General features: G+C 38.2%; 1 protein-coding gene across 2 annotated transcripts in view; it reads right to left on the bottom strand.

Annotated features, from left to right (window-relative positions):
* Nucleotides 1–4,889: 4,889 nt before the first annotated feature.
* chm (CHM Rab escort protein) overlaps nt 4,890–13,940 on the bottom strand; it is a 93,337-nt gene continuing 84,286 nt past the window's right edge. The window contains exons 14-15 of one of the 2 annotated variants that reach the window (XM_067423224.1): nt 5,777–5,934; nt 4,890–5,672 (exon numbers count right to left, since the gene is read on the bottom strand). In XM_067423224.1, the coding sequence (XP_067279325.1) occupies nt 5,421–5,672; nt 5,777–5,934 (410 nt within the window). In that variant the 3' untranslated portion in view covers nt 4,890–5,420. Of the gene's footprint in view, nt 5,673–5,776; nt 5,935–13,054; nt 13,260–13,940 lie in introns of those variants that run through there. The other variant, XM_067423225.1, reaches the window with a different exon arrangement.

The raw sequence follows: 13,940 nt of genomic DNA, 5'->3' as shown, positions 1-13,940 counted from the left end.
CGGAGAAGCACGGCCCCCGCTAGGTGTCTTGCCTGTGGCACATTCTACCCTTTTGCGTTTGAATGTCAAGACTCTCCAAGCAGAAAATTGATTCCCAATGATGCTATTGAGCAGGCAGGTCACTCAAGAGAGAAGAAAATAATCTCATGCCCCCAAAACAATGAGATGAAACCAAAATGCTGGAGATAAAGGATTGTCATGAAATTACGAAAATTGAGGAAATCGATCACAGAGCATGAAGCAGATATATGGACACTCTGTCTGTTTAAACCTAAATGTTCTTGTGTCTCAGCTGGGGGATTATCAGTAGGTCACTCTCAGAAAATGATATCATTTGTGTCCTCACATAACTTCACAGTAGGCTATGCTATATACAACTTGCATTATTTAAGAGATTCGAGCAAAGGCAAAATAAATAATGAAATAATGTTTGTCATTGGAAGAAATTCCTTTTTATAGTTAAGATTTTTAACAATTTAAATTTTTTATAAAATGCGGCACTCATCTTGGCTCCATGTTCTGTTCAACTAAAAAAAAAAATTGGCTCTGTGGTTCAACAGAAGTAGCTACGTTTCATCTAAAGTAAAAAAAAAAAAAAAATTAATTATGTTTACCTTGACATTGGCTTCATCCCAGCTAATATTTTTATAAGAACGTTTCCTTAATTTATAAAAACGTTATGTCTAACTGTTCTGGGGACGTAAAGTGTCCAGTTTTTTTAGATGTTGTATTAACGTTCTTGTTTGGTTATAAGAACTTTATTCAAACCGTTATTAGAAGGTTCAATTCTCTTGTTATATAAACGTTGTATTAATGCTCTTGTTTAGTTATAAGACGTTACTTAAAACCTTATTAGAACGTTCAATACTTTTGTTATATAAACTTTTTTAACGTTCTTGCTTGGTTATTAGAACGTTATTCAAATCGTTATTAGAATGTTCAATTCTCTTGGTATATAAACGTTGTATTAACGTTCTTGTTTGGTTATAAGAACGTTATTCAAAACGTTATTAGAATGTTCAATTCTCTTGGTATATAAACGTTGTATTAACGTTCTTGCTTGGTTAAAAGAACATTATTCAAAATGTTATTAGAACGTTCAATTCTCTTGTTATATAAATGTATTATGTTGCTGGGTTAAAAAAAATTATTAGAACATTCAATTCTCTTGTTATATAAATGCTCTATTAACGTTCTTGCTTTGTTATAAGAGCGTTATTCAAAATGTTATTAGAACGTTCAATTGTCTTAAACATTGTATTAACGTTCTTGCTTGGGCATAACAACGTTATTCAAAACTTTAGAAAGTCAAATTCTCGTTATATAAACGTTGTATTAATGTTCTTGCTTGGTTATAAGAACGTTATTAGAACGTTTAATTCTCTTCTTAAACATATGTTCTTGCTGGGTTAAAAGAACATCATTAGATTGTTAAATTATCTTGCTTGGTTATACTGTAAGAACGCTTTTCAAAACGTTTTTATAACGTTAAATTCTCTTGTTATATAAACATTGTATTAACGTTCTTGCTTGGTTATAAGAACGTTATTCAAAACGTTATCAGAACATATTCTCATATATAAATGTTCTCTCAATGTTCTTCTAAGATTCTGAAAAGTGTTCTTAAGTGTAATTCACTTATATAAACGTTTGCTCAATAATTTTGAATATAATATATGACAATCATTTAATGAAAGCACCTTAAACAGAAGAACCTTAAACAAGAACACTGTAAAAAATGATTTAGAAAAAAAGTTACCTGGTTGCCTTAATTTTGAGTTCATTGAAATTAAAATTTTGAGTTAATACAATGACAAGAATCGACAACCTTTATTGAAATATTATTAAAAGATTTTGTAAGCATATTGGGTAATTGTGTGTTTTATTTCTGATGATTCAGTGAAACATGCCAAATAGTGCTATTTTTATGATTTATCAAAAAATGTATGTGGTTCAGATACAAAAATTTTGAGTTTCTATTTATTAAAGAAATTTCCTTCATTGTATCAACTCAAATTTTTAATTTCAATAAACTCAAAATTTTAAGGTAACCAGGTTACTTACTTTTTTAAGTTAAACCAACAAAAAGCAACCTTTTTTTTTTTACAGTGAACCAATTAAGCGTAATAGTTCCACTTTGTTATGGGATAAACACCATCTCCAGTTGTGGTGCAGTGGTACTTGCGGTGAGGCCATTATTGGACGTTACATTTTGAATTCTAAAATTACAGTAACAGGACAGTGATAAAGTAGTGCATCATCTTGCAGCGGAGCTTTAAAATAATGCTGTGAGGCGTTTTTGCGCTAATCTTCAACCCTAGAACATTTTGATTGAACCAAGCTTGACACAAAACACATTTTTAAGAGAGAAATGGCAGGAGTTATTTATATTTAAATAAATAATAATGTATTATTTTATTAAGGGCACAATAAACTCAGATACCTTTTCAAATGAGATGAATTTCAAACTTGCAGTAACAGGGTTGAAATATAGTAATGCTAATACCGTGCAGCGGAATAATAGCTGAGGTAATTATTAGACATTTTTGCACTGATCGATTTTTATGTAACAGGGTTGACACAAAACAAATTTTCTCAATATTTATTTAAATATTATGTATGATTTATTACCAGGTATAATAAACTCAGTTACCTTTTCAAATGTATGAATTCCAAAATTACAGTAACAGGGTTGAATAGTATTAGTATTGCTTTAGGGTTAGTAACGGCACATGACTTCATCAACCTTGATAGTTCAGCTCTGTTATGAGATAAACACCATTTTTAATCACCAGAACAACTTGAATAATACTGTGGCGCGATGACAATTAATAGCCGAGGCCATTATTAGACATTTTTGCAATGATCTTCAAACCCTGAATATTTTGTATGTAACAGGGCTGACACAAAACATTTTTTTAAAAGATGAATTGCATTGATGTATTAATAATTATTTAAATTTCATGTATGATTTATTACCAGCCACAATAAACTCAGTCATCTATTCAAATTTATGTATATGAATTCTAAAATGACAGTCATAGGGTTAAAATACATGATAGTAATAAAGTAGTGCTGCTTCAAAATACGTTCAAAATTCTGCATTCTAAGCCTACACGACTTGTGCAGCCGTGCATCCTACAAAATGAGTAAATTAAACCAAAGACTGGTTTATATGTGACACACATCACTCTTGACTTGACTCTAAACACTCGTCAGTGCTGTCAGGGGTGTGCTTACTCCCAGCCGCCTAAAAGAATCAGCACACTTCCTCTGGTCTGGGACTAACCTGGGCCATGTGTTCAGCAGTAATTCTTCCCCTCCAGAACGGGTAAATACCCTCAGCAGAGCCCATATCAAATTCCACGGAAACAAAGACAGCAAGCGCTGAGAGGGACGACTGCGCACTCGCAGCCATAATGAGCCATCTGTTCAGCCATGGCAGTGCAAACCAAATGTCATCAAACTGTGCTCCTTCTCTCCCGCCCGCTCTCGCTTCCTCACCTCGCTTTCAGACTCAGAGCAGGTGAAGCGCACTCAGAGAGCATCACTAATGCTCGGTGTCACAGTGAACAGTGGAGTTTTGCAGTGAAATCTGTTTAGTGACGGACGATGTCAAGTTCAATACTGCAGGGTGACCGATCACTTTAAATGTATCTCATTTTTTTGTCAATGGAGTTAAATGTTTCGGTGCTGAAAGAACTACACTTAATGAAAAAAAAACAATTAACATGCAAATGCTTAGAATTTGTGCCAATGTATATACATGTGCATTAGGATTCTGTTGGTACAAATGTATACACCGATCAAGCATAACATTATGACCTAATATTGTGTTGGTCCCCCTCTTGGTGCCAAAATAGCCATGAGTCGTCAAGGCATTGACTAGACTAGACACCTGAAGGTGTGCTGTGGTATCTGGCACCAATATGTAAGTAGCAGATCCTTTAAGCCCTGTAAGTTGCGATGTGGGGCCTCCATTGAGCTGACTTTTTTGTTTAGCATATCCCACAGATGCTCAATTAGATTGAGATCTGGGGAATTTTGAGGCCATGTCAACACCTCAAACTCGTTGTTGTGCTCCTTAAAATATTCCTGATCGATTTTTGCTTTGTGGCAGGGCACGTTATCCTGCTGAAAGAGGCCACAGACACCAGGGAATACCGTTTCCATGAAAGGGTGAACATGCTCTGCAACAATGCTTAGGTAGGTGGCACGTGTCAAAGTAACATCCACATGGATGGCAGGACCCAAGGTTTCCCAGCAGAACATTGACCAAAGCATCACACTGCCTAAGCACCAAAGCCGGCTTGCCTTCCTCCCATAGTGCATCCTGGTGCCATGTGTTCCCCAGGTAAGTCATGCACATGCACCTGCTCATCCACGTGATGTAAAATAAAACATGATTCATCAGACCAAGCCACCTTCTTCCATTGCTTAATAGTCCAGTTCTGATGCTCACTGTTCGATCCCACTGTCGGTGCTTTCGGCAGTGGACAAGGCGTCAGCATGGGCACCCTGACTGGTCTGCAGCATAGACCATTAAAAAAAACGCAGATATGCAGCCCATTCACAACAAACTGCAATGCACTGTGTATTCTGACACCTTTCTATCAGTACAACATTAACTTCTTGAGCAATTTAAACTACAGTATATCCAGCCTTCGCTTCCCACGTGCATCAAATGAGCCTTGGCCGCCCATGACCCTGTCACCAGTTCACCACTGTTCCTTCCTTTGAGTACTTTTGCTAGATACTGACCAATGCAGACCGAGATAGCCATCACAGTTTGGCCCTTGTCAAACCGTGATGGAGAGATTTTATTTGCTTCACTAGCCAGTGGTCACTTGCCAGTGGCTTATATAATAAATAATATAGACATACTAAAATACATCTTCAATTAAATATTTAATGCCAACAACCATTTCTGCAACATACATTTATAGCCATTAGAAATACATAGGGATGTGATGACGCGAAACAGACTTAAGGTATGAAAGCAAATAGATGTTTGAAATACAAGTTCTTGGCAAATGAGTCTTGAGAAGGTTTGACGCAGCAGTTCCTCACCAAAAAAAGTGTGTTTGTACTCCATTCAAATAACCATAAAATATATAATAGGCACCTTGCTTAAACCATGCAAAATAGTGAATACATATGAATACATTCTGAAGAGAATTTTGGTTTTTAACAAGTAAATTCGTAAACCGCTTACAGTAACCGGTCAGAATAAAATATCGTAAAGGGTACTGAGTGTGAAAATGTGAAAGAAAGGCACATAAAATGTATAAAAAGGGTTGATGAGAACTTGGGTTGTGAGATAGATTGGCTCACATGGTGCAGAACGTGATGTATTTTGGATTCCATGTGCTCAGTGAAATGGTGATTGTAGAGAAAATGAACAAATGTCTCTAAAGGCGTTATTCTCCAGAGGGTGGGGTCGTCTCCAGTGGTGTCTCCTGGGTAACACTGTCCATCTCTGCAGGTTCAGAGCTCTCAGCCGATGAAATCTTCTCATGGGCAGCACCTTCATCCTCAGCTTGGCTTTTATCCGCTTCAAACCCTGGCCCTTCGGCCTGCGGGCCGTCGCCATCGTAGATGATGTCCTCTGGGTTGGGTGCAGGTGGACAGAAATCTTCATCAGGGAGGAGATGATGAAACACCGACTCGGCCTGGAAATAAAAACAGAAGCAATCATATTTTTGTCTAAATCAACAGCCTACAGGCAATATCTGATCCGCAGAGCGTAGTGTCTGCCTCCCTCTGCTGGCCTCACCAGTTTAATGGAGTAGTCGCTGCCCAGGCTGCTATCGGGACCGGTACACACGTGAGCGTTGCTCGGCAGGCTGTAGCTGCTGCTGTCCAGGGCTGACGTGTCCCTCATGTTGAAGTACATGACCCACAGCACTGCAGGCTTGCTTCTCTCCTCGCCACCTGCACATGATGTTTAAGCAATCATTTTGTTTCTGTCTTGAAAGACAAAGTCTTGCCCTTGATTCCAACAAATTTTAAGCCCAACCTGGGTCAGTCTACATTAGGGGTGATGACAAGGCCTTGATCAGGAGCGTCCAAACTCGGTCCTGGAGGACCACTGTCTGCAAAATTTAGTTTAAACTTGCAACACACGTGCCGGCAAGGAACGCCTGGAACACCACTCAAAGTCGGACATTCAACCTGTGAACTTGTGGTACATCGATCAACCCCAACCACAGCGAGACTGTGTTATTTTACGCCACTTTCAATGAGCATAAGCTTTGTAATAATAGTACGTTTATGTAATAATACCTTCGTTTTTGCTTTTCGTAAGCGATAATTGAAACAAAAACACAATATGATCTGTCATGGCGATATTATGTGGTCAAAATGAGAATGTGACTCTCTGAGAATGTGGAACTCAATGATGTCTGAAGCATTCCATTTGGGACATTCGCAAGTCCAACCTCGCCTGGAACGCAGCACCAGACCTTGATTAGCTGGTTCAGGTGTGTTTAATTGGGGTTGGAGCTGAACTTTGCAGGACGGTGGCCCTCCAGGAGCAGGACTGAACACCTCTGACCTAGATGGAATCTATTCACTTTTCTCAAATGTTCTGCACTTATTTTTAGGGGAAAGCTATTGGAATTCTAAATCAGGAATGGTTTTAAATGTGGTCAAATGTTTAAGAGAAGGAAGTACTATACTCAATAATCAAATGAGCAAAATTGTTTAATAAATGAACATGTAAATGCAAAATATTGCAGAAATGTAGTAATGTTGGGGGTTAGGATTATGTTTTTTTGTGTCATTTATGTGAAAGAAAACATGCTGTTGTGGTTATGAAGGAAATCATTATATAATATATAATTATATTATATATTATATAAGTTTTATCAAAATAATATAATTTATTAATGGACTATTAATATAACTATCATTATATAATAATAATAATAATAATAATAATAAATGTAAAAAATTATTCAACAAAATAACAAAATAAAATAAATGGAAACAATAAAAAACAAGGCTGTGGAAAGATTTCGAAAGTGAACATTAGAATATATAACATAAATAATATAGAACCCCAAAAGTATGCGACTGAGGAAGTTTGCGTCCTTGCATAAATGTGAGGTGCTCCCATACACACAATATGTATGCACACAGTATGTTTGTAACAAAACTAATGACAATTGTGAGTAAGATGACGTTAGTGCTGTTTTTTAATATTAAACGAACAGTGAGAGCTTTAGCATCAGGGACAGTGGATATCATTTGATGAGTTGATGGAAAGACTGTAGACAGACTTTTGATTTACGCTACTACATTTGAATTTGAATATACTTTGCGACCATGAAAAAAAGTATGCTCTATATAAAATGAACATAGTATGAATGAAATTCAGACGTACTAACCAGAGATTGCTAGCCTAGAAATCTAGGTTCACCCTAGCCTAGCGGCAGCAAATCTAATCTGCCGCAAGTGTCGTCTAGCAACTCTCAAAAACTTCTGAGCAGTAAAAACCAAACTCTTGTCAGGCCAATCACATCGTGTATAGAGTCGGTGGGCGGGGCCATAATAACGACGGCTGAGTTGCGTTTGCGTGCTACTAGTAAACACAGAAACTGGCGAACGGCGGTCTTTCGAATCAGCTTTGACCGTGACTCTGGAAGACTTGGAGTTAAGCTTTTCTCTGAGAAAAGAACGGCACTGAAGTCATTCTTAAGAAGGGAAGATGTGTTCGGAGTTTTGCCGACCGGATATGTCGAAAGTTTAATCTGTCAACTAGCTCCTCTTCACCTTCGTTGCTCTGGTTGGTTGTAGCGCTATCCTATCGCTTGCAGAGGGAGTTTGAAAGAAAAACTCGGATTGAGCCCTGTCAATGTTGAGTTCTTATTATTGGGAGATGAGAAGGTCTGTGGCTCTTACCATTGAAAAAAGTGGCAAACTTCGATCACGTGAGGCACCTCAGTCTATCATATAATTCAGTGACGTCAGTGGCCAGCGTTCAGAGATTTATGACAGTTGGTTAGTTCACGTTTGTCTGGCTATCACCAGACCAAGCTGAATTTAAAATTGAACATTGGTCTGGTGAGTCTGCTCTGAACAAGAGGACTGATAAACAAGCATTATTCAAATGACTCTGTATGTAATTGGATAGTCCTTCAACCAATCAGACCACAAGAGGCGTGATCAACAGGCAACGATCCATTTCTTCTCTATCTGTCAACGTGTTAAACCCACCAATAGCGCGCCAGGTGGATAAGCCAGTCTGTGACTAGTTCCTGCAAAAGTGTAACAGAAGCAGTAGAAATTAATGTACAGGTTTCTAGACTGAGTTGCCGGGAGAAATCAAATTGCTGGCATTTCAGGCTGGCTTTACGTTTATGTCACAGTTTCTTGTGAATTAGCACGTTCGTCTTGTGAATAATGTTCTATATTTGGTGTTATAATGCTAGTAAACATACAGTAGGACTTAGCAGGAAAAAAGAGTGTGAATATAATAAAATTTATAATTAAATGATTAAATAAACACACCACTATTTTTAAAAATAGGCTCATTTTCCAACTCATGTTTTACCCGTTTTCGAATCCATTCAGCTGATCTCTTGGTCTGGCAGTAGCACTTTTAGCATAGCTTAGCATAATCCCTTGATTCTGATTAGACCGTTAGCATCTTGTTCAAAAATGACCAATATGACTTTCAAATTTTTTCTTATTTAAAACTTGACTTTTCTGTAGTTACATCATGTACGAAGACTGACAGAAAATGAAAAGTTGCGATTTTTTTAGATTGATATGGCTATGAACTATACTCTCATTCCTGCGTAATAAATGAAGGAACTTGATCGTACCATGGGTCCAGCGGCGCAATGATAATGCTTTTTTGGCAAAAGGTTGCAGGTTTGCCTTCCAGTGACTACATCCGCCATGTTGTTACGGTCGCGTGTCGCTTCACTTGCATTCATAAATCTTCTCAAGTGGCCTCATGGGACAGTAAAGTGTCCATCGAATGCACATTTCAGATTCTTAGCAGAAGTTGTAGGTCATCCAGGTACTTTTCGCCTACTGTTTTTTAAATACTATGCATTCGGACATACTACTCTTTTGCCGTACTGTTTTTTGCATACTATACATTGTAAAAATATATATATTAAAAAGTTACTGGTTGTCTTAAAATTGAGTTAATTGAAACCAAAAAATGTAGTTAATACAATGAACATTTTTGAGAATCGACAATTTTTATTCAAATATTATTAAAAGCTTTTGTAAGCATATTGGGTAATTTTTTTAATTTTATTTCTGATGACGCAGTGAAACATGCCAAATTGTGCTTTTTCATGATTTATCAATTTTTTAATGTGGTTCAGATACAATAATATTTTCAGTTTCTATTTATTAAACCAATTTCTTTCATTGTAGATTACTTACTTTTTTAAGTTAAACCAACATTTTGTTTTACAGTTTATAGTAAACAAGTATTCAATTTCAGACGTGGCGACTAATGTGTCTACTTCTCAGATTCTTCTGGTCATGAAACAGACAGGAATAGATCAATTGTGTTTGTTTCTCATGCCTCTCTAGACTGGCGTAAGACTGCAGACTGCTTTAGTTAGGACACCGAGACAAAAGTGGGAATAATATTGACAAAAAACTGCACTTTTCTCATGTACACCACTGGCAGTTATAAAAGACTGACGTTGATTTATCACGAAATGAGTCATTGTTAATATTTTGCTAGCGGCTGCATGACGTAGGTCATCTAATCTCTTTCTCCTTCTCCTTTGATGACATCTTAGGCGAGACGGGCTCTATGGTCCAAGAGAAGAGCAGGGAATATCAAGAGTGTGTGCGTGTGTGTGTCGCTGGTCCGTTTAAAGCGTAAAGCTGTCAGTCTGTATCATTACCCTTTAAATGCACGAGGCTCTGCCGCAAAAAGGTGGGAAAAGAAAGGCTAGAAAAAGCGAGAGGGAGAAGGTGTCAGTCTGAAATGTCAGAACGGTCATTACCCAAATGTCACACAATTATGACGCGTGTTCCTTTTCCTGCCCGGAGTGGCCCGGTGATTTGCTTAATTTGGCAAGGGGGAGAGGTGTGGCGGCATCAATGTTTAACGCCGCTTCAAATACACCACCCATCCTTCCCTCCGAAAGCTGCGGGGTCACCGATTCACAAAACGCTAAAGCCTTTAACTGAACACACACAATCTCTTCTATTATAGAGTCCAGACAGCCAAGAACATACGAATAGATATTACAGTACATGGACACAGAGAAACAGAGTTTGGGACTTGGGATTTATAATGATATATAAGCGCATAAAATCAACAATAAAAATATAATAAAATACAATTTTTTGATTCTGATTGGTTGACCAACGTTCTAAGGTGCGTCATTATTTTCAGGGAAAAGCATGGCTAAAGGTGTTCCAGGCAGATCTTGACCGCATTACAGTTCCATATCACTTCGCCAAATGATTTCAGTTATTTTAAACGTCCGTACAGCCTATAACGCACGTCTAGAAATAACATCTGGACAATGTCTCGAGGTGGGGTAACTGTAGAATAAGTGGAAAAATTGACTACAGGCCATTGAATTATTAGAAAATTCTTCACGCTTTGTGCCTCAAGTTGGGTTGAAAATAGACAAACCCAGAAATTGGGTTGTTTCAATGGGTCCATTCACTGTGGATTTGAACAACCCAATTGCTGGGTTTGTCCATTTTCAACCCAACTTGAGTTGTTTTTAACCCAGCATTCTTTAGAGTGTGGCTGCATAACCACCTCGAGTGTGCATTATTTTCTAATAATTCAACGCCCCATCATCAATTATTCCTTGCATGTACACTTCTTTTGAAAAGTTTGAGGTCAGTAAAAAAAAATTTTTTTGTGAAAGATAATATCACTTTTATTCAGCAACATTAAAATGCTCAAAAGTGACAGTAAAGCCACTTCTGAAGGATCATGTGACACTGAAGACTGGAGTAATGATGCTGATCATTCAGGAATAAATGTAATTTAAAAATATTTTCAAATCAATAAAAACAATTATATAAAATAAATTATATTTGACAATTGATTTACAAAATTAATATAAACTATGAATAAAATGATATAATAATCTTATAAAATAAATAATACATATTAATCAGTGCTGTCAAATCGTTTCGCGATTAATCACATATAAATGCATCTAACAGAAAAGTTTATATATATGTTCATATATATAAAATGTTAGATGCGATTAAATCACGATTAATCAATTTGACAGCACTAATATTATAGTTATTATGGTTTTTCTGTTTTTGCTCTCCTGCAACACACTGGGTTTCATTCCTCGCTTGAACCAATGATTCAATGTCTTACTCAAAGTGAGTGAAATTCGAAGATTAACTTTAGTATAAAACACACTATCTTATATAAATGTATATTTGGTTAGTATGTATCATCTTATATCTTGAGTGTAAAAAGTATACTGAAGTATCTGTAAGTATGCAAGTGTTGGGCCGACAGCCCAAGCCGCAGTGGCTCTCTTTCGGTCATACACGCGCACACATGTTCCCAGATGTGACAAATGTCAGATTAGCATACAGCAGCACTCCTGATGGCGGCTAACACATGCCTACAGCTGCAAACCTCCCAACCCACTGCCACCCTCTAACACACACTGGCACACTGCCTCAGAACACACACACACACACACACACACACACACACACACACACACACACACACACACACACACACACACACACACACACACACACACACACACACACACACACACACACACGTTTGTTTTTGTGACATATGGGGACATTCCATAGGCGTGATGGTTTTTATACGGTACAGGCCATATTTTCTATCCCCCTACTCGGCCCCTGCCCCTAAACCTACCCATCACATGAAACATTCTGCATTTTTACTTTCTAAAAAAAAATTATACTGTATGATTTATAAGCATTTTGAAGAGTGGGGACATGGCCAATGTCCTCATATTTCACCCTTTCCGTGTAATTCCTATGTCATACCCATGTCATTATAGATATTTGTGTCCTCATATGCCCCCTAGACCTGGTAATGAGATGCGCCTTGGTCGATTGGATTACAAGTGGATGGCACTAAATACAGGTGTAAACGGGGTCTTAAACATTTTCAAACATGTCCACTTTCGACCACTTCGAGGGGTAGTTGAAAACGCACTCGTCCGGATTGCTTTCGTAGTGTAAATGCTCATGTGGTCAAATGTGTTCAAACAGCCACAAAAGACTCCGCCCACTGACCTAACACTTAAACATTATGGGAAGCGTGCTAGCCAAATGGGATTTAAACTTTGTCGGCTGGAGACCCAAGTTTGGTTTGAAGATGAAAAACATACCAAGCACGATGTTCTCTCACCATTCCTGATTTCTAACACGCACTCAGCGTTTGGCGTGGTCTTGTGGCTGTCAGAGCAGAAACAAAAGCTGATGCTCTCCGTGTGTTTTTCCGTCATCTCCGGATGCGTTCATATGTAAATTGCATGAGCTTATTCCATCCATTAGATCGAAAGCTTTGAAAATGCCCCATACATTTACCCGCCCATAAACCCTCCCCTCGAAGAAATCAGGACAGAAGTGGTTGAAAGTGGACAAAAGAGACTTTACGTGGTAAATGGGAATTTGTCTCTCTCGTCTACTTGCGATCTGATCAACCAAAACAAACGATGAAAGGGTGTTGTAGGTGGTTACCAGGGCATTGCTATGCAGTTGTTAATGTATTTGGAGTGTTTTTTATCTAGTCTACACACGGTCATATATGAGCTTTGATCTTTCCGATGGGTTCAAAACCCCCAAGGAAATCTGTTGATTTGTTCCATTTGGCTCCGTCCATCGTGATCTAAACAGACTCTCCTCACACACACACACACACACACACACACACACACACACACACACACACACACACACACACACACACACACACACACACACACACACACACACACACACACACACACACACACACACACACACACACACACACACACACACACACACACAGGAGCGCTTTGACCATGGGGATGAATGAAGATCTACCCAGGTGACTTTGTCTCTCTGACCTGTTCTGGCCCACTGCTCTTCTTATCTAGCGATTCATCCTCAAGACCTCTGCCAGTATTTGTTCTGACATTTTAATTAAAATAGTACTAGCTCATTCCTGTGATAAAAAGGCTGTGTGTCGCCCAGCGGGGCCCCGCGTCTCGCACCCTCCGCTGTGCAGGCCACGCACCTGAGCACACATGCTTACACACACACAAAGAAACAATTAGAACATTTCTATTTTGTCGAGCCACAGAAGTACTTAAATCCACAACAAGAATCAATATAAAAAGGCAATGCTTGAAAGCAGAGCATGTGCATGATGGGAGAGTGATAAAGATTAAAGGTGTGCTGAGATGATGGCTGATAAAGAGAGATTGAGTTTGTTAGATGGAGTGAGGAAGGTTGAAGATGCTGTGGACTCGATGACCTTGATCTTACAGCCATCTTACCATCACACTTATTCTGGACAAATCTGGATAAAATGGCACATTTTAGGAATTGTCAACTATGACATGACATTATAGGAAAGGGTCAGTGTCAAGAAATGAAATCAAGTCTAGCTACAAACTAGTCTAGTAGCTAAACTTGTCAATCAAATTTAAATCGTAATATGGCTGAGTGGGATTATCAAATTGCAAAGGCTGCAATTTAATTACATAAATATATGCACAGCATGTTTCAGAGTGAAGGGCGGCACTGTGTTCTTTTTCACACAAGCAGCTCGTGATCTGGTGTTTTCAGCGTCTCAAGATGCCGCACCACACAAACTCATTTCTGCATGTACTCTAATTATGGATTGCTTATAAGGTGCGACTAGGAATTCAAAACTAATGAAAGTATGAACAATTTATGGAAGTTTAAATTTACTGTAAATCAAATGC

This window comes from Pseudorasbora parva, chromosome 18 (assembly GCF_024679245.1).
Source record: "Pseudorasbora parva isolate DD20220531a chromosome 18, ASM2467924v1, whole genome shotgun sequence".
Lineage (NCBI taxonomy): Eukaryota > Metazoa > Chordata > Actinopteri > Cypriniformes > Gobionidae > Pseudorasbora > Pseudorasbora parva.
This window is presented reverse-complemented; position numbering and strand designations above follow the sequence as displayed.